Here is a 21,429-nt window from a genome sequence, read left to right on the forward strand (position 1 = left end):
TATAGGCATTGATTTTTTAAATATTATTCTGAAATTGTATTTATCTGACTTTTATTCCTAAATTTTATTTATCGGACTTTTATTCTGAAATTAAAAATGTCCGACTTTTATTCTGAAGTTTTATTTTTCAGACTTTTATTCAGAAATAAAAAAATTCTGACTTTTATTTATTTATTTATTTATTTTTCTGACTTTTATTATGACATTTTATTTATCTGACTTTTATTATGACATTTTATTTTTCGGACTTTTATTCAGATTTTTTTTTCGGACTTTTATTCTGAAATTGTATTTTTTTGGACTTTTATTCTGAAATGTTTTTTGGGGGACTTTTATTCTGAAATTGTATTTATCAGACTTACTTACCTGTATGCATCTATGGGTTAAGAATTTTCTTTTACACACATATAGTACTGCATCCAACTCCATGTCTCATGTAAAACAGTTTCTGGTTGATTGTGGACAGTATTGAACCCTTTGTGTGGACATCAGACTCAAGAAGACATGCATAAAAACATTATTTAACATGGGCGTCAATGGGAAATTGTGGCATCACCAGTTTCAGTATTTTTCAAATTTCAATACTTTCCACCACTTGGATTTCTTAAGACTTTTGATATGTTATGAAGGACATATCCATGAGACTAGGACAGTTGAAAGAGTTTCTGTTGTACGGTAATTTGTCTGAGGTGAGGTCATATTGTATAATGCCTGTACTAGTTGGGCTGTCCCAAGAATCCCAGTTAGCATTCATCAATCCATAACAGACTGACAAGCTAGCAGAGTAAAACATGTCTTACCCTTATGGCCAGAGACCCACAGTACAGAGGACTGTACCTACATGGCAACAACTGCCTGCTTGACACCTGCACCTCCTGTAGTACAGAATGCATGGACATAAAGTATTGATGATGTCTGTCTCTCTACTAACATACATAAACCTAGACTAGAGACATAATTCTCGTCATAATTCTCTCCTAGTGGAAGATCTTACCTCATAGATGAGGACAGTGGATGGCTCTTGGTCTGGTTGACCTAGGTCTGGGTTTCCCACACGGTGGGCCAGATCCTCCAGGGTCAGGACTAGAAATATGAAACATGATTATGTTTATTGGTAGGGTTTATAGAATTTTCAACAGGCTAAATAGTTGGTTCACAACAACACACAAGTTTGTAATAATTTATGAACTAATAAATGCACTCTATTGTAGTGGATTGATGTTATTGATGTACTATAATGTGATTTGTAAAATTCTAGCCATGCTTGTCGTAGCTAAATTACCTACCTACTTTGTCCACTCTGTGGACTTAAAAGAACCAATAATGACATTGACATTTGTTGTATAACCACTGGCTAACTGTAACTTACCTTGCTCATCAGTGATAACAGGGGCCTCTTTAGAGCCCCAGATCCTCTTATACATATACACTGAACCAGCAGCGGCAACTACCAGCCCAGCCACACAGACTCTGTGTCCTCCCAGCATTATGTTGTCTAACTTACAACTAATTCATCTTAGTTGCCTTGCCTTAGTTAATTATCTCTTGTGACAGATCTCCAATTGAAGTGAAACACTGTCTCAACATAAGTAAGGAGTTTTTAAAATGTTAAGTCCATGAGCCAGGGGAGTCAGTCGATACCGTTTGAAACGTCGATGTCTCATATCGTTTGTTCGAATCTTTCTATGCCCGTAGAGTTGGAAAATGCGTGATAACACAGAAAGCTATGAGTGCTGCAATGCTATCATTCTCTGATGACTGATGACTGCCTTGACCTTGAATTTAGCCTTGAGGCATTTGCAATGTTCCATCCTACACAGCTCATGCTACACTTCTAGTGATTCTGTCCTATTCAGTAAGGTGGAATGATGAAACATTGTAGATAGACATATCTACTATTAAACAGACAACATTTGATGTTATGGAACACAGAATCTGACTGTGTTTTACTGTCATATTGCTGACAGACATTGTGTATGAGACTTACAGTACACTGCTGTATGTTTGTCTGTAAAAAATGTTTGTTGTAACTGGATCAAACTGGTATTTCCAGTAATGTTTGTCTGTAAAACATGTTTGTTGTAACTGGATCAACTGGTATTCGCGGTAGATCCATCTGATCCTTCTCTGGGTGCTTATACATTACATAGTTACATAGTTTTCACAGGGCTTCATCTTGAAGATCTGCTATTAAATCTGCTTCATAGTTCCACAGAATATTAGCAGCTTTAATCAAGTTCATTTAGTATTTTTTGCTAAAAGCTTCCATTCCTTATGATTTCAATGTAGTGAAATGCAAAAACAGATATGTCTGCCTAGTTTTTGATTTTGGGTGCTTTTATTTCTAAACATTAACAGCCAGAGAGGCTGCAGATCACTGACGTGTTACAACCATTCACAAAATCAATAGTTGGAAACATTGTACACAATGCACCTACATCCACAGACATACAACGTGACACTAGTTTGCGAGTTATAGGAGGAAAAGGGCGCGTGGAGACAGTTGAGGATATTATGACAAGTAAATAGTGAAAGGAAGGACATGCATCCAAAAACATTATTTGATTTAATTTGACATGATTATTTGTTGCTTTGCTTTTCTGCACCAGCCGAGCATTGAGACATCATCCATAAAACAAAAATATATATCAACCATTTATGTGCACAACAATATTTCTAGTAGTGTTTATCCTACATGGTTTTGTGTTATCATTATAGTCTTATCCAAGTGTATTCGGAGGGGGTGAACCGGGATGGAATGGAGAAATAAGGACAGATCACTGTGAAAAGGCATTAACACCACAATGTCCCCATAACAACAAACATAAGGACACAGTCTTTGTTCTTTGTCATCATTTGCTGACTATGGGCAGCAGGTCTCCCTTGGCTTTCATGGTTTTGATCTTGGCTTTGATGGTTTCGTCCATGGCTTGGCGGCACCGGTGGGCGTAGTGGGCCAGGGTCTCCTCCTTCTCGTCCCAAGGCGTCAGAGCATGGAACACCTCCGGGGCGGCCAGGCTCAGCTCGGCGATGGCTGCCGTCCGGGAGATGGTGTTGCGGTCCACTCCGACGCGGTCGAAGGCCACCTTCATGGAGACACTCCGCCGGAACTCCTGCAGCGCCGCCATGTACCGCGCTATGACGCCGACAACGTTTTTCACTGCGGAAAACAATGAGAGAATTACTTTCAACTGAATGTAATTACACAATTACACATACTTCTTTTATGCCAGGTGTCCAATGTGAGTGAGGGTTCCAGGATAAAAAAAAAGATCACATAAAATAAATTATGTAAGCATATTTAAGGATAAAGACATAAGCTAGTATCTAATACTAGTTTCCAGTATTCTTAATAATAATTATTATAATATATATAATAATAATTATATATAAAGGTGCCAAAATGCGGAAGCCATGACAGAAATGTCATTTACTTTTTCTGTAATTACTTATTAATAAAGATTTGAAAAATTATGATAACCATCGTATTATCTTAGTTTAATGTCATTTCAATGCATCATTATTTACAACAAGCATAACAAAAAAAAATCGCTATTATGCCGCTTTGAGTAGAGCGCCCTATGGAAGCGTCAGGCACAGCCTTCCTATAAGGAGCGCGATTCAAACGTGTCCGGATAGGGGAGAGGACAGGGAATCTGAAACCATTTCAATGGTGTCGATACGACACTCCTATCACGGTCGACACAGCGCGGAGCGAATTCCCGGGAAGAACTTTTCTCTCCCCCCGCTGTCAACGGGAGTCGTCAACCAGGAAGCGAGATAGAATAAGAAAAGCATATTTTTCTATGCCGCTATGAGTACACCGACCAACGCGACGCAGTCCGCGGTCCGCGGACCAACGTCGTAGAACTATAAACTTGGAGACCCCTTACGTAGGCTACGTAGGCTACGCACGTAAATTCGACGCAGAAGCTTAAATCGGCCTTTATAGAGGCTTCACTGCAAGGTGCAAACCACTAGTTATTCTCAAAAAGTATCTAAAAAGCCTGCAGAGGTCTGGAAAATGGTCTTGTGGATAGATATGACAAAAAGATCATATACCAGTGATTGCAAGAGGACCGTTTGCAGAAAAAGGGATCTGATTTACTGCACACCACCTCATAGCTGAAACATGGTGGAGGGGGTGCTATGGTTAGGGCATGTAATGCTGCCACAAGAGCTGGCTAACTTGTCTTAATTGATGATATTACTGGAAGTGTATAGATATATATTGTCTGCTCGAGTACAAGAAAATGTATGCTTCATCATACAGTACGACATCGACCCAAACATATTTCTATAGCAACTAGGGAGTTTTAACTCTAACCCAATCTTCAAAGTTAAATCCCATTGAACATGCATTTCATTTCTTGATGATAAGATTTTAGGAAAGTGTTTGAAGTTTTAAATCCAAACTGTTAATAGAGGTAAAAGAAGACTAAATGCTTCCTCTTACCAATACTTATGGAGGGCACTGTAATATGTCATTAGACCGAGAAAAGGGGTGGGGGGGGGGGAGGTTTGACAACATTAACATGCTGTTGGATAATGTGTATGTGACTTACTCCTAACTCTGGTGTTCTCCCCATCTCTACTCCTTTTTGAGCTCTTCATTATCCTGTGGCGGTCCAGGGGGTGAAGCTCCACCTCCTCGAAAGAGTCAAACAGAGCAGGGGACTCGAACACTCCTCCGTCATCAGTGAAGGGGACCATGTTGGAGCTACTTGGCTCCATCTGACTGGACGAATGACCCCTTCTCTTATCTGAAGGGAAGAAAACAAAATCACGATAAGCCAACTTAGCTATCATACTTCCTAGTGCTTTTCCCCAGAATTAGTCTGTGGGAGGTACAGATTGCAGATCATGCTGCTGACTGGTCAGACTGACACCCTCTTTCAATGTCTGCTCTACTCTGACTACTCTTGTCTACCTGGACGGAGTTGGTCTGAGAGGAAGTCGCAGATGAGTTCGGCCTTCTTGGTGAGCTCGTGTTGCAGTAGCTCCTTGTCCTGCTTCAAGCTGCTGATCGTCGCTCCCATCTGCACGCTCCGACTCCTCTCCGCATGCAGCAGCGCTCGCAGCCTCTCAACCTCGTACACGGCAGGGCTTGCTGGTGAACGAAACAATCACAGGTTTCCCAGGTTACTGTGAGGAAAACGTGTGCTTTGAACATGTACAGTACAATGTTGACATTATTTGAGGCGTTGACGTTGGTTTATGAGGACAACTTTTTCCAGAGAATGACCAGGGTGAAGTTTATAGACAAAGTACCGGTAAGCAGAAAACCATCCAGATTAGATACACATAGCGGACATTTGTCATTTCATATTTGTCACCCTTTATAATGAGCACTGGTATTAGTGAGAAATCAAGTGAAAGAGCATGACTTAAATCAGGACCACGAGGAACAAAACATTTCAAGCGGTTTTATTGTTTTCAAACTGAGCCTCACATTATTTGAATTTGGAGAGGCAAATGTTAAACAAAATAGCAATCATTTAAACCACTGAAAGTGACACTACTCACTACATTTAAGAGTTTTTTCTCCAAATATCATATTACCCCTTTAATGTAAAGTCAGTGGGACCTAAATGAGGTGGCAAACTTGCTAGCTGCATGCATAGGTTATCAAAGGCCGAAGAGCAGACTCTAAAATACATGGAAAAATAAACAGCACAATATCCAAGAGAAACTGGAGCCCACCTGCAGATCCAACATATTGCAACATTGCTTTATTATTGCAATAATCTTTGCCATGGGGTGCATTTTTCCATAAAAGGGAGAGCTGCAGTATGACTCAATATTGTCTCAATACATGTTTTGAGGAGTGGGGGAAATTCTTGCCTAATCTTGCACTATTCACATTCTAGAATGCAAGTACAGAAAAGTTCTCACAAAAATATAATTGTCACTATATAAGTATGGATTAAGCTTTGACTGTGCTTAGGTTTAGTTTTTCATGTTCAACAAATAATCTCTTGACAAACCATAGGGGGGTATGGACCATTTATTTCAGTGTAACAAACATTTTATTATGTAATAGCCTTCAATCATAGCAAGGACCAATAACTTAAAAACATAACACTTCAAGAAGAAGAACAAAGCACAAAAAGACGAACGTCCCTGTTCATTGGTATGATCTCAGTAACTGTAATTCCCTTTGGTCACGTTTCTTTCCCCTAAAAGGGCCTATTATCTAAAGCCACAAGGCAACTATATTACAAAGAAGTCTTTACCACCACAATGGTGAAAACTAAGAAAATACGCAGTTTACACTATGACTGGAGTAGATCAGGACAGATAATAATGAGCCTCAGCTAACTTCCTCCTCTGGCACATTTTCAGCCTGCACTTGTTGATGCAGGCTTTCTTCAGCTTGGACGACTCAACAGACGTCCATCCATCCAACGCAGAGCAGTGAAGCACGTAAGCTGTGGAGTCCATGATACAGTTAGTGAAACAATTTGAGATGTTTACAATTAATAACATGCCTACAGCAGTACACACAACTTTGACAGTTATTAGAGCTCACTATATGCACATTAACATGCAGAGTTTAAGCTTGTTTCCATGATAGTGTAAGAGAGCACTCATATTCACCTATGATTGCGTCGACTGTTTGGCGATCCAAAATCTTCTTGCCTGAGGGGCCTTTGCCCCTCCTCCCGAAGGCCACAGCCCCCATGAGGTCATCCTCACTGAAGAAGTGTTCGAAGAGCAGGTGAAATAGGCGCATGCAGTTCCCCCTGGCCTCCTGGAACATGGCGGCCAGCTGGTGGGAGGACACAAAGACCCCCGAGTCTGGGTACAGCTCCTGTAGACCCTGCAGACACTGCTGCAGCTCAGGGTCGGGTTGGGATTGGTCAGGGTGGGATTGTTGAGGCTGGCGCTGGTCGGGTTGGTGGGGCTGGGGCTGGGGTTGGTGGGATTGGTGGAACTGGCGCTGGTGGGGCTGGGATTGGTGGGAATCTTGGGGCTGGGGCTGGTGGGATTGGTGGGACTGAGGCTGGTGGGGCTGAGGCTGGTGGGGCTGGCGCTGGTGGGGTTGGTGGGGCCGGGGCTGGTGGGATTGCTGGGGCTGAGGTTGGTGGGGCCGGGGCTGGTGGGATTGGTGGGGCTGAGGCTGGTGGGATTGCTGGGGCTGAGGTTGATGGGGCCGGGGCTGGTGGGATTGGTGGGGCTGAGGCTGGTGGGATTGCTGGGGCTGAGGTTGATGGGGCCGGGGCTGGTGGGATTGCTGTGGCTGAGGTTGGTGGGGCTGGTGGGATAAGGTCTGGTGGGGCTGAGGCTGGTGGGATTCTTGGTGCTGGCGCTGGTGGGGTTGGTGGGGCCGGGGCTGAACGGGTCGGGGCCAATGCTGGACCCGGGGCTGCTGCCCCTGCCTGGGGACCTCCCCTACTGGCGTTCTCCTCTCACGGAAGGACAGAACCCGACCGATGACTGTCTGGAGACTTTGCAGCTGGGCAAGATCTGTGGATTCGAGCGGGGACAATTATACAACTAATCATGAAACTAAAACACACCACATTGCTACACGCAATCAATTTCAGCATTGTAAAAAAAAAAATCTTTCAACAATAATGCCACTTGAAAGCTAGCCTCATACAATCATATGGCCACTCACCTATACTAGCAACAAACTCTTCGACCCTCCTTCTCTCCTCAACAGGTTCACTGCTTGAGCAAGGAATTGAAGTGGTAGGCCAGAGTAGGTCTGTAAAGATAAATAATACATAGATTTGTAGGAGAGTTACAACTTTTTCTCCATCAAATGTCTTCAATGCCCAAAAAAAAAAGCTTGACTATGAAACATTTAAGAACTTAGCTTTTATTCCAGTATATTTACACATTGTATAACATAGTCCATTCCTAGTGCAGTGTAGTAGTATTTACTGTACATGTTACTGCACAAAAAACAACCTTCTATGGTTTGAATATCTCAGAAATTGCCAAACAACGAACTGTCATAACTTGCAATGAACAATAATGGGTTGCTCAGTATACTATACAAGCTTCAATAGGGTTTAAACATTGCACACTAGGCAGCAGTGAACCAAACCTCAACATCTGTCTCAAGATGAATACAACCATAAAACAACTAATTCGGAATCACAGTGTGAATTTAACAGTTTTATTGCTGAACAATTTCTAGTCTTGTTTTGAGTACTTTAGTTGGAGAGTTACACACAAACTAACCATGTCACTCAACAAGAGGACACTTCAAGTAGCCCACACTCCATCTTGCAGTCTGGTGAACCTGCGAATATGATCACAAACTCAGTTCACTTTTTTCCATATTGTGAGTAAAATTATGCAGTATTTACTAGTGCTCTATGAACTAGGCTAATGCATGCATTCTAATTAATTACATAACATATGAACCTATTGGAGCCAGAAGGTTCTCTAATGTCTTACAACTCACCTTCATTTCAAATGTCCTGGTCAGACTGAAGAAAAATGTGTACGGGTATCATCCATTTCCATCTTACGCGAACTGAAACGTCAAAATATGCACAACATTGGGAACACAAAGCGTAATTGTGTGTTTCCGAGTTAGAAACGAAATATATACACAGTTTAATCCCAATGTGTGTGTAATCAATTTTATATCAGTCCTAAGATATGACACATGACACAACCTTAATGAAGAGTTCACGCTGCATCTACTGAGAAAATAAGGTTTAGTAAGCAGCTATTTTTTTTTATAAGATTGTGTATGATGGAAGAAGAACACTAGGATTTTAGTTATATGGCTAACTCTATGGGAAGAACACAGACACATCTTCAAAATGAGTCTCGTTCCCAGGAACTTCCGCTCAAATGGCCGAAAGGTCTGGTGGACCAACGGGTCAGACTTGGCTTTAAGACAATAGAAAGACTGTCGAAAACAGGTAGCCATTGACTTTACTTTGCATCAGTCATCACCCACAGCATCCCACAAAATGAACGTTGCCCCACATAAATCAGCATCGGTCAAGCTCTATTATCAACTAGGCTAATCCTATTGTATGCACTGTTGGGTTGAGATGTGCTCTCTTATTTGATGAAACTCACACCTACGTCCTTCAATATAAATATTAAAGAAACATATCAGCCTACATGCAGTTCGAGTTTCCGGAAATGTAGCACGGACATATGTCTTATGGAGGGATTCTTCATCAATTCCAAATTCCCAAGAAATATGTTGTATTATGGATCTATCAAACCTGTCACATACTTATATCAGGGTTTCCGTTAACCGGTAATTCCCGGACTTTGTCCGGTAAAAGTTGTTGAAGTCCGACAAATTGAAAACTCGTCGGACATAAATGTCCGGTGAAAATAATTCCCTCTAAGCACAATTTGAATACAATTCGCTAAAGTTTACATTCTGATTCCTTCTATTTTAAAAAAGACGAATATATAGGCTATGTATTTCTTTTATTATGATATGATTTGACACCGGCATGATGATGACTCCTAATGTGTAGGCTGCCTATGCGAAACAGCGGTTGTTTCCGGTGTGCGCTATAACTCGTGCACAATCGAGTCGAGGCAGAGAGGAGGATAGCGATGTTTCTCTCTGTGATAGTGTGATTATGCAAGCCTTTTCTGAAAGGGATGAGAACCCGATTGTTTCAGCTTCTCCCAGGGAGAAAGTGGTAGAGTTACCATCCTCCCCGAGTCCTACCATACCATCCGCTGACAGCCTATCTCTGCCTGTAACCGGCGAGCGATTGCGTGTCGCTCAAGTAGCTGATCAGTCATTAAACAAATGTTTTTTACATGCAGCTAGTGAGGAATCTGAAATAGGGGGCAACGTAGTTTATTTCCTTAACGATGGGATATTAATGCGTAAATGGTCTCCTCCTAATGCAAATGGTTGTGAGTGGAATACTGTAAAACAAGTGGTTGTGCCTGTGGGTTATAGACAACAGGTGTTATCTGTAGCACATGAGAGCCAGTGGTCAGGACATTTAGGTATAACTAAAACTTATCAGCTGATATTGAAACATTTCTTTTGGCCCGGACTGAAGGCGGATGTTGCCAAGCACTGCCGCTGTTGCCATACTTGTCAGATGGCGGGTAAGCCTAATCAATCCATTCCACCCGCACCATTGCATCCCATTCCTGCTATAGGGGAGCCATTTGAACGTGTAATAATTGATTGTGTTGGACCTTTGCCTAGGACTAAAAGTGGAAGTCAGTATTTGCTCACTATTATGTGCGCTGCTACTCGTTTTCCAGAAGCTGTTCTGTTGCGTAACATATCAGCCAGCTCAGTGGTGAAAGCTTTAACAACGTTTTTTTCCACATTCAGTCTTCCTCTTGTTATACAATCTGACCAGGGCACTAACTTTCAGTCTAAGCTTTTCAAACAAGCCCTAAGAACGTTAGGGGTACGATGTCACGCCAGAAGCCTACATGCTTGCACTGTTCAATAAAATGTTATACATCTAGACATTGTGGTATTTCTTTATATACGTATCCCAGCCTGCCTATTGTTTCTCAATAAACAGTTATGTTCTCCTCATTGTCATACTCCCGAGTCCGATTAAGTATGATTTGACAGGCAGCTAAACGAAATGCCTTCCCAACCAGCGAGACCTGGTTATAGAAATGACGTTTTTTTATTGATTAAAAAAAAGGGTAAAACTGGAAAGAGAAAATAGAAAACTCACATTAATCCCAAACAATTTAACAAACTTCAGTTAACGTAATGTGGAGTCCGTTCATTGATCGATGCTGTCTGTTCAGTTCCCAGTGAGGCGCCCGTTCAGCGCTGGACATAATGGCATAGCGCGCATGCGAATCATGTTATATTATTATATATTATATAGCTCGCATCTAATCGTATCGGATGAGAAATAGACATTAAATGGCATATATAGGCCGCTACACAACAGTAATCACCGTGACAAACAGCTATATTAGATTTTTTTTTTTTTTTTTTTTATATTTTAATATGATGACCGGAATATATCACGTTTGTCCGGTAAATCGAAATCTTCCCGGAAACGATGTCCGGCGGCAATTTTTTCTAACGGAAACCCTGACTTATATATACATATTATTTTGTATTCTTTCTTAAAGGTGCGATCTGTAATTGGTCCATCAATGTTTGGACTTTTTAATTAATTGGAGAGCAGCATAAATCTGCTGCACGGTCTTGTTAGGGTAGGGTAGACATACAGATGCATACAGGAAAAGGCAATGAAGAAACACTTGTGACAACAGACACACACTCACACATACAAGCATAAAAACACACAGACATATAGCTATTACCTTTGCACACAGTGTAGCCCGTACATTAGCCTCTAGAAGGGTAATTGTCATGGACTTTTAACATGCATTTAACATGTAGGTTTCATTCCAGAAATAACAATGGTCTATCCGCAACCATTGGTTAACTTGGTGTAAAATTCTGTGTTAAACTGACCACTGTGACAAAAATTACACACTTGAAACAAGCAGAATATCAACAGTATTATCAATGTTGCAAATAAACAAAGCTACTTTTGGATAATAAGGCTTATGAGGGATAAATCACTCTGTTCACCGATTTGTCATAAGACCAAACAAGCTGGGATTAAGCATAACAAAACAAAATGAGTGCTACATCACACAGTAGGCCAGTAAAGAGATCCAGTGACTTTGTACTTTGACTTTGTTGTCAGGGCTGTTAGTAGAAAGAGACAGACGAACTGTACCTGTAGCTTCTCTTTTGAGTTCTGTGGCAGCACAAAGGGCCTGCGCTGCCATCAGGTCCAGGTCAGAGTTCAGGCCATCTGGGGAGGCCGACAGGTCCCCGAAGGCCCCCGTGGTTCCTTCAGACTTCAACAAGTCACCAGAGGCCAGGCCTTCCATCAGCTCAGTGGGGCCTGGGAGCTGAGAAGCCGTCCCGGCAGTGCTGAAGCTCTGGGTAGGCTCTAGGGATAGATCCTGGAGTCTGGGAGAAGCATGGTTCAATGGCGGCTTGCTCTGAGAGCTGGAAGCAGGACCGTGTGGCAGTTTGGGCGTGTGAGGGGAAGACCGCCCCATTGGTGAGGGGGACACCCCCAGGGAGTCCCCATCCACATGGGAGGGTTTATGAGGTAATGTTTGGGAGAGGGAAGGCCGTGACTGGGGGTTAGGCTTCTGCAACTGGGACGCTGAATGAGACACCTGGCCAGAGTCAGCACCTGCTGCAAGATGAGCGTTGGCCACTGTGTAATAGTCTTCAGCTGTCTCTTGTTTGATCTTTTTGACCAAACTGTCCCCAGCCCTGTCCCCTGGCCTCTGCTGGCCAGGCATGACCCCTGGCGGGAGGCCCCTTTTCCTAGAAGTGTGGTGCGGCTCATAATCTCCGTCTTCGTCAGTTGCCGAGGACTCGCAGACAATGTCAAAAAGGTTGCTGTTGTACTCCTCCGTGTTGTCGTCCCCCTCGGAGGGTTCACTGCAGTTGGAGAAGTCACAGGAGTCGTCGTGGGTTTGGCTGCTGTCCCCCTTGGCCTTGGTGGACCTGCCCAGGAACCTCTCTCCTGCAGGGCTCTGGAGGGCCGAGGCACCTCCCTGGAGGCTGAGGCTGTCGGAGTTGATGCTGCGGTTGTCCTGGTAGCACGAGGTGCGCTCCTTCTTGCAGGTGGCAGTCAGGGGCCAATGGTAGGCATGGCCCGCGCTGCAACCCCACATAGCGGTGAGGTTGCCATGGGAACCCTCTGTGAGGAGATGCTTGAGGTTGGGGATGAGGGCACAGATGGTACCATGACTGTGGGCCCAGCGGACCAACTTGGACAGGTTATCTGAAGATGTGTGCAAGCAGTCTTCCATCGTGACGTCTTCCCCCTACAGAAATACAGACATTTCAAGATTATTCATATCAAAAGCACATTCTGACAAAAGGTAACATGACATGAGCTTGGGTATGCAGACTGACATGATGTGACTCATCTAGCTAGCTACATCTACCTAGCTAACGTTGTTGAAAAGCTAGCTAGCAACATCGGTCTCCCAGCTACTTCAAAAAATGCTTATAGCGCATTGGAAAGGTCATTTAAAACCTCAAAAACATAATCCTCATGATGTGGCAGAGAGCTCAGTGCCGGAGGACCAAAAGGGCTGCATGTCATTCAAGGCTAAACATTGCTGACTTGTTTGCTTACCTAGCTAACGTTACTGTTTGAGCTGCTTGTGGCATAATATCAGTCATATCAGTGCTCATCAAGCAACCGGTAACAATACTTCTGCTGCCAGTAGATATGTGAAGCATGGTAACGTTAGTGTTATAATGATATATAATAATAACGACGTGACTGGCTCGTAGTGGCTAGCATGGTAGCTAGCAGATTCGTGCTATATCTAGAACAAAGACCAGAAACATTTACCTGACAGCGGAGAATGTACTTCTTTATACATACATGAATCAACTGTTTTCATAACACCAACATGTATGGCCGTGTCTTACACCTGCCAGAGGATGACAGACACTTCCACAGCGGTAATGTTTCGTTTTTCCCCCCAACACATTAAAATAATAAGATATTCCGCACGAGCACTTTGCCTCTTCCGGTGGAGACCGGATATACTTGGACATTTAATGACATAACGCGTTATCAAGAATTGATACAATCATCGCCTTTATTTTCTTCAATTTCTTTTATTTTTCCACCCATGAATCATGATGTCAAGTGAGCCATCACCTGAAATCCACAGCTACTACAGCATTTCTATTCACTTTCTGGTTGTTAGACCATTATTACTCCGACAGTGTTTCTTGAGTCTTTATTTGCAGGTATTACCCAAAGAAAGGAAAACCCAAGAATGAGATAACAATTGATAGATTTTTAACAGCTGTACAATTAGAATACTGGTTTATTAGAAACTGCATGTTAGAAAAGGTGAACAGTTTATTACACACACGTTGGGATTAAACTGTGCACATTAATCGGATGTTTGTTCTTTATTCAACTATTTATTATTTCGATTAGAGTTTAGACTTCATCATTGACATCATCTTCTCCATCTTGATAGCCATGGTCATATCTCCCTTGATCTTCAACTTTCCAGACATGAAAGCCATGGTTGGCTTTAGTTGACCTGTAAACAAAGCATAACAATACTGAGAACACTACAGTATAATGTAGACTAGATAAGAATTCATACCCTGTAGTATGACATAAGATTAAGGTTTTTAATGTGAACTCTGACTCCTTGCTAGTAAACAGCTGTCTGACACACACTGACCTGCAAACATCTTGATGAAGTCAGCGCTGTCCATGTTCATTACCACGTCGGCTTTGACAGGAGGCTCCCCACTTCCTGCGCTGCCTGCGTCGTTCTTCAGGTCAAGGTACCAGATTCCTGCATGCTCACCTTAAATTCACAATGTAGACAGAGAGACAGTAGCAGTACGTTACCAAATGGCCAACACTGACCCAGCATTTACTTAGATCAACATATTCACATTTTGAGTTTCAATGTTACTAAATATAAACATCATTTTCAATAGCAAATTTTGAAAAGACTCTTACCAGACAGATCAAACTTGTACACTCCCTGGGTGCTTTTGACAATGTCAGGATTGAGGACACCCTTGATGATGTTGAACGTGTCCTGTATGGGTCCACCAACCGCTGTTGATCCTGTAGGTTTCCCACCCTTAAAAAAGGAGGTGCCACCTATGGACACAAAACAGAATGAACTTAACAATACATTAATTACAAGGGATTTGATTTTATCAGGATTACCATTAGCTGATGCAAAACACCAGCTAGTCTTCCGGGGGTCCACACAAAACATACACAAAAAATAAACCATCAACACACAAAACAACAAATAACAAACATTAGATTAAATTGGTCAGCAAAGACCTAAATGTGAACAGCCATGAGGTGTTGTTTAACTTGTTTTTTGAAACTAACTTTATTCTGGGTTTTAGAGATAATGGCCTGGAAGGGAGTTCCATTCAACCATAGCTCTATGCAGCACTGCAAATGTTTAGAATTTGTTTTGGTTTTTGGAATTGTGTAGTTACTACTGATGGCATGTCTGATGGGGTATGTGTGTGCATTAGAGCTAAGTGTGAGCTGCCTATACAAACAGACAGGGTTTCAGTACATTCTTATTTTAAAATGTTTACACATGCTTTTAACCTCTCATCATATATCTTAAATATAGAGACACATATAGAGACACCCTTGTGCCCCAAAATGATATAGTGATATCTGAGGAGCAGGTTACTCGCTTGTTTAAGAAAACTAACTTCAGGAAGGCAGCTGGACCTGATGCTATCTGTGGCCGTACCTTGCGTCACTGTGCTGACCAACTTAGTGGGGTTTTTACAGAGCTCTTCCAAATGTGTGTTGAACGCTGCCAACTGCCTGCCATTTGGAAAGGATCTATAATTATTCCCATTCCAAAGGTTAAAAACCCTAAGGAGCTAAGCGAATTCAGACCGGTTGCTTTAACATCCATAGTTATGAAAAAGCTGGAGAAGATAGTAAAGGAAGAGGTAGTCTCTCGGGTGACAGACAAGTTAGACCCTCTTCAGTTCGCGTATCAAGCCGGTAGAGGTGTTGACGCCAAACTCTTTACTCTAGACAAAGTGTACAAACACCTGGAAACACCTAAATCTCATGCTAGGCTGTTATTTGCACATTTTTCTTCAGGCTTTAATAAGATGCAGCCACATATCCTGACCCAGACCCTCATCTCCTATTTTAACTGACCCGACCAACTGTCATTACTGTGCTTAAACTTTCTAACTGACAGAACACAGAGGGCCGGTTTCACAGACAAGGCTTAAGCCTAATCCTATACTAAAAAACATCTTCAATGGAGATTTTACATTGAAAGTGTGATTTAGTCCAGGACTAGGCTTAAGCCTTGTCTCTGAAACCGGCCCAGAGAGTTTTAGTAAATGGTCAATTGTCTAACATGATGGTCTCTAACACAGGTTCCCCCCAGGGCTGCGTGCTCTCACCACTGCTCTTCATTCTGTACACCGAGAGTTGCTTCCTACTTTTGTCCAGTGGTGTGATGAGTTTACTTGACTAGTATGCACTTTTATGCACCCCTTGAATCTGTTCTTAAACTTGAACTGTGAACTTATGCATCTCTTGAACTGTTCTTAAACTTGTTTAACTTGTTGGACTTGCATTTGTGAACCGTGGACTGGGTGCTAAAGTATTCTGTATCTGTATATATTGCCCACATCGTCTAATGTTTGCATATGAGGCCTTTATTGACCATTATCAAAGATAAATGTGACACAGTCTGATCATTTGGTCCGCATGTCGAATGTTCAGACTTTTCTTTTGAAACACGGAACTACGTTTCAACGTTGTTGAAAATCATAACACAAACTCGCTAGTCAAGCCAAAATACTGCAACAAAATGGATTCGATGAGTAATCCCCACTACTACCTAGTTAACTATAACACTACTTTACATTGTTAGCAGGCTCACAAAACAAGCTGTGTTAGTTGACTAGTGATGTGTCATTGATTTTCAACAACGCTGAAATGTATTTACATTTCTCAAAAGAAAAGTCAGATCGGATCCCGGCATTAGAATGCGTCACAAACGTTATGATGCATTGTACACTCATCAATCCCATATTTCTCTTGATATGGTCCATAGGTTCTCTGTGCTCACCGTGATCCTCAATGTGCTTCACCAGATCCTCAGGCTCCTCATCCAGGAAGAAGTCAGGCAGTAGTGAATGTCCTGTGGACACAGCCAAACCATGTCTCAAAATGCACTTTCACCTATACTCAGGTACAGTATGTGCCAGTCATTCAACAGACACTGAACTACCGGTAATATATTTACAGTATATCTTTTTTTTATCTAAATGTCAAGATAATGAATTACAAGCACAATTACTCAAATTACGAGCAACTTTGTGGCAGGTATGTGTCCTTTCGGAGTACTTATTGGATTTGGGGAGATATTTGCTCGCTAATGATGGAAGCATGTTGATTATATGATTATCTTACGACAGGCGGCGTCCTTCCTACTCTAGCCTCGACCTATCGGGGTCAGATATACTATTTTCCAAAATGCGCAACATTAAATTCAACATTTCCAGCATCTCTGTGCACGTACCTGGAGCGACTGCATATACATCAAAGTCTTTAATGCCCTCTGTCTTCAGCAGCTCCTCATCAATGACAAAGTTTCCAGTGTAGGAGGTAGGCTTACAGAGGATGGAGTAGGCAGCGTCTGACATGATGTCAACCGTCCTGCACTGTTTGCCTATATCATCACCACCCATCATGTCCATAGCAGCAGTGTGGATGGCTGGAGCAGAGGACAGCATGATACAACAATCAGGCACAATGTGTTTTAAACAATGAAAAAGTGACAATCATCTTACTCCTGGCCAAATAGCCTGTTTGTGTGTACTGAGACCAGTAATACTGTAAAAGAGATCATAAAGCAGCACTTACCTGTCTTAGGCCATAAGGCATTCACGGCGATCGACCCTCTGAATTCTTCAGCCATGCCCAGCACACACATAGACATTCCATACTTTGCCATTGTGTATGCTGAGAGAATGTTGCAAAAAAAGATAAAGCACACTTGATTAAATAATTTTAAGAAGATATATATAAAGTCAATCATTTACAACAGTAAATTAATTACAAGTTCAGCCTTTTCCAACAGACACAACAGGTCGTATTCTATCAAAACTGGTTGGTGATAAGCTGTAAAACAACAGTGTTCTTGTACTACAAGACGATATGGTTGAATCACCATGCACTCCATGTTCTTTCTATTTCAAATAGTAAACATGAATCCAACCTTGTGTTCTTGTAGTTAAAAAATGTTTTGGTTGCTGACTGACCCCAGAAACTCAGCTATTGGTTTAGATTAAATACAGCCTCCCAGTCACTCTGTAACCAAACTACTGTAATGTACCTGTATGGTTTTTGAACCAGATGGGGTTAAGGTTGAGTGGTGGACTGAGGTTAAGGATGTGAGGGTTTTTGCTCTTCAAAAGATGTGGGACGCAGAGTTTTGACCTGATAAAACAACAATTCAAGATCAGAATATATAAAACAACAAGTAGTACAAAGAGAAGTAATGAAAATGTGTATTCATACACAAACATGTGCGTTTTTATTGCAACAATGTTTCCACCATCAGGTCTTCATCTAGATTGAGACGTTGTTGCAATAGAAATAACACATTTGGAAGCACTTCATCCTTTGTTCATCCAAGTGACCTGAGGCAACAGCAGCACAAACAATACAGTAGCTACCCTCTCACGTTCATGTTCATGATCATCCACTTATATGATCCAGGACGACTGTATGTTTATTAAAGTCATGGCATGTCAATTCTGGTGACAGAATTAAATCCCTTGAGATGTACAGTATAACATTGTCATGCCATGCCTAACCCTAACACTGTGTTACAAATGTAAGCAGATGGCAAGAATTGAGGGGTGTAGGCAAGTGTGCATTGCTACCTGTTTGCACACAGACATAGGAGAATCCTACTCCTACATAAACCAATGACCCCCCAATTGGTGAAAAAGTCATCTAAAAGTAAGGCAACTCAATTCAAACCCCAAGTGCGGTTTTCTAATGTAATACCGTGATTAGGCTGAAAGTATTAATTGACAAAACCATTCACACAACCATTCTGGTAATTATGTGTAATGAGGGTTGACTCACGTCAAATAGGTCCCTCTGAGATTGACACCCAACATAAGATCCACTTTCTTCATGGACGTCTCCAGAGTTCCTGTCAGGTTGATGGCACTAGCATTGTTTACCAGAATATCAATACCTATAAAACAACCAAGACAGAACACAATACAATGTTAACATTAATACAATACATGCATGAGAAAATAAATAGGCTACATGTACTGAGCATTCATCGATCGACAGGGCATTAACCGTCTGCTGAATTCATTGATAATCGGAGGACATACACCTCTAAACACATCTATTATGACATTTTCCATTGATCAATATGACCATTATAATAACATTTAAAGCAGTGTTTCATCAGGGGGGTATTCCATCAATGTCGCTAAAGGAAAATCCAGGCTTATTCAATTTCGCAAGATTGATAAAAATAAGCCTGGATTATCCTTTAGCGACATTGATGTAATACCCTCCAGGTGTGTGGTGTGTATGGTATGTGTGGTGTGTGGTATGTGTGGTGTGTGGTCTGTATGTGGGTGGGTGTTTGGCTGTGGATTACCTCCAAATTTCTGCACTGCCTCTTCCACTGCCTTTCCAAGTTGCACCTCATCTCTGACATCAACAATACATGGTAAGGCTTTTCCTCCCGCTGCTTCAACTAGGACACAAACAGGGAGAGGCATTGAAATACCAGCTTACAGTTTCCTTCCTGAACCTCCATCATGAGGTACATATGTACACATATAATTGCTTACAAAATCTGTCATGTATTCTAGGAGGCATTCCATTTGAATTGTCATGAAACTCAAGAATTACTGGTAGTATAGTCATACTGCGTTAGTGCGTTATTACAAATAACTTTGTCACAACACAGGTTACAAGTAACAGGGACACACAGGGCCAGTCAGTAGGTTTTTGCACCAGTTACCAGCATGCATCCATAAGTTGTTATAGAGTCAAATGGTTAAGAACACGGTAAGCAAGAGCCACATTTGCAAAAAGAAAACACAGTTATCCCTTTGACTCTAAAGGTAAGATAAAGCACAAGCAACTCACTTTCTTCTGCAGCTGTGTAGATCGTCCCAGGCAGTTTGGGATGAGCCTGTGCAGTTTTAGCAGCTATGACAACATTGGCACCATCCTTGGCAGCTTTAAGGGCAATGGCCTTCCCAATGCCACGACTTGCTCCAGTGATGAACAGGGTACAGCCTGCAAGTTTTCTGTAAATCACAATCAGTACACCTTCAGAGCAACGTCACAGTGTCTCATCAAGAGACGCAAGTCCTGTCCAATGACTTATCATCATGTTATCATTCAATTGTTCATTGTTCTGAAACGAACAAACCATCTGTCAGCAATGGGGTCAAACCCATAGTGGAGGTCCAATTCTGATTGATATTAAAAAGTCAACCTAATAGACTCAATAACATTCATCATTACTGTAACTCATGTTGGTTCTCATCACACATTTCTGTGAGCAATAACGATTATGAGAATTAATAAAAACAATAACCCTCTACTTTTTTTTGCCATTCTTGAGGATCGAGGCCGTGTACAAGACCTTCACTACTATCATTGTACCTGTTATGGTTTAGTAGAGCAGAGGTCATCTGCTGCCACACTCAGACAGACAGTGAACTTTGCCCCGCATCTCATCCGTATCAAAACTATACAATAATACATTCCATTATAATAATCCCAGTTAGAAATAATCAATGTAATTGAGTGTTGCAATACTGGGCCACCTGTGGAACATCCATGTTGAGACTATCTAGCTATCCCAGCAGGTGAGATTGACATGGAAGATGTGTCCAACAGCTAAATCACATACAGACGACATGGTCTAGCCTGCTTCACTGTAGACTACACGCCATGCTTTTGTTTGGTCATTGCACAGCCATCGATTTGTCAACACATTTCATAAGCGTATAATAACGATCAGTCCACAACTTCGTCAGCAAAGATCTTGAACTTCAAGGAGAGAAGCTAACGCTAGTTAGCTAGCTAGCTATGCAAGATCCGTATTAAACTCACCCTGTGTTCTGCAACATGCTGGGCCGTCTGATCTCTGCAGAGGGTGGAGAAGATGTGGATCAATGCTGGTGAACGTGAGGACTATTTACACTTGCGTTCGCGTACGAGATTGAAACTGCAGATTAGTTCCAACTTCACAGGACTAGTGACATCCAGCTATGCTACTTCCTATAGGTCCTGGGCTGCAACAATGACATGATGACCTTTCCCCCAGTTAAAGATATTTGTGTGCGATGGCGAAGATGACGTACTCGACCCATTTCCGTTTACGGTGCCAAAGATTCACGTGTTCAAGATTCCACTAGCCACTGCGGGTTTACAGTTTTTGTTTTGTTTTAGCCAAGCAGATGATTTGACCAATGAAGACCAGGCAGTGTTTCTCAAAACAGCAACAAGACGTCCAACTGGGGCTAGAGGACTATGTTTGACTATGTTTGTATCGCTGTTTTCACATCCCCAGAGTACAGTCTGAATATCGGCACATTTCGGTTACGATACGCAATTCCGCTTGTCTCCACAATGTTGACTGAGAATGTGTTCATATTAAAGTGTGTGTTGTGTTTAGGGCTGGGCAAACGATCAACATTTATTTTTCGATAATCGCAAGAATTAACGATCAATTATCGATTAATTGATAAGCTTTTTTTTCTTTAAAAAAAAAAAGGGCAGAAATAACAAGCATGTTTTCCTTGGGGAAAAAACTTTATTTGTGTTGCTATTGCACACATTCATTCATTCACATTCAAACTAGACACTACAGTCAGATAAC

At 41.8% G+C, this 21,429-nt stretch overlaps 2 protein-coding genes across 2 annotated transcripts; both read right to left on the reverse strand.

Moving 5' to 3' along the window:
- Window positions 1-2,439: 2,439 nt before the first annotated feature.
- On the reverse strand, window positions 2,440-13,501 carry kiaa1958 (KIAA1958 ortholog). Its single transcript, XM_080529440.1, has 5 exons — window positions 13,347-13,501; window positions 11,694-12,807; window positions 4,931-5,110; window positions 4,566-4,763; window positions 2,440-3,160 (listed from the first exon to the last, which is right to left on the reverse strand). Exons 2-5 carry the CDS (start codon window positions 12,790-12,792, stop codon window positions 2,853-2,855), a joined length of 1,785 nt encoding a protein of 594 aa, XP_080385566.1. The 5' UTR covers window positions 12,793-12,807; window positions 13,347-13,501; the 3' UTR covers window positions 2,440-2,852.
- Window positions 13,502-13,613: 112 nt separating this feature from the next.
- On the reverse strand, window positions 13,614-20,861 carry hsdl2 (hydroxysteroid dehydrogenase like 2). Its single transcript, XM_080528386.1, has 11 exons — window positions 20,661-20,861; window positions 19,683-19,846; window positions 19,186-19,284; window positions 18,648-18,762; window positions 17,887-17,990; window positions 17,415-17,513; window positions 17,071-17,265; window positions 16,618-16,689; window positions 14,493-14,639; window positions 14,206-14,334; window positions 13,614-14,058 (listed from the first exon to the last, which is right to left on the reverse strand). Exons 1-11 carry the CDS (start codon window positions 20,675-20,677, stop codon window positions 13,946-13,948), a joined length of 1,254 nt encoding a protein of 417 aa, XP_080384512.1. The 5' UTR covers window positions 20,678-20,861; the 3' UTR covers window positions 13,614-13,945.
- Between the last annotated feature and the right edge of the window lie 568 nt (window positions 20,862-21,429).

Source organism: Nansenia antarctica (genome assembly GCF_963989245.1).
Source record: "Nansenia antarctica genome assembly, chromosome: 4".
Lineage (NCBI taxonomy): Eukaryota > Metazoa > Chordata > Actinopteri > Argentiniformes > Microstomatidae > Nansenia > Nansenia antarctica.

What these genes read in the sequence shown, in the direction of transcription:
- hsdl2 (XM_080528386.1), bottom strand. An exon ending in GGCAGTGCAGAAATTTGGAG is followed by an intron (nt 18,763 to 19,185) that starts GTAATCCACAGC and finishes GTTGTTTTATAG; the next exon opens with GTATTGATATTCTGGTAAAC. An exon ending in CTGGTTCAAAAACCATACAG is followed by an intron (nt 17,514 to 17,886) that starts GTACATTACAGT and finishes ACATTCTCTCAG; the next exon opens with CATACACAATGGCAAAGTAT.
- kiaa1958 (XM_080529440.1), bottom strand. Translation starts at nt 12,792, where the DNA reads ATGGAAGACTGCTTGCACACATCTTCAGATAACCTGTCCAAGTTGGTC. An exon ending in ACTCAAAAGAGAAGCTACAG is followed by an intron (nt 5,111 to 11,693) that starts GTACAGTTCGTC and finishes TTCGTTCACCAG; the next exon opens with CAAGCCCTGCCGTGTACGAG. An exon ending in CTCAGACCAACTCCGTCCAG is followed by an intron (nt 4,764 to 4,930) that starts GTAGACAAGAGT and finishes TCTTCCCTTCAG; the next exon opens with ATAAGAGAAGGGGTCATTCG.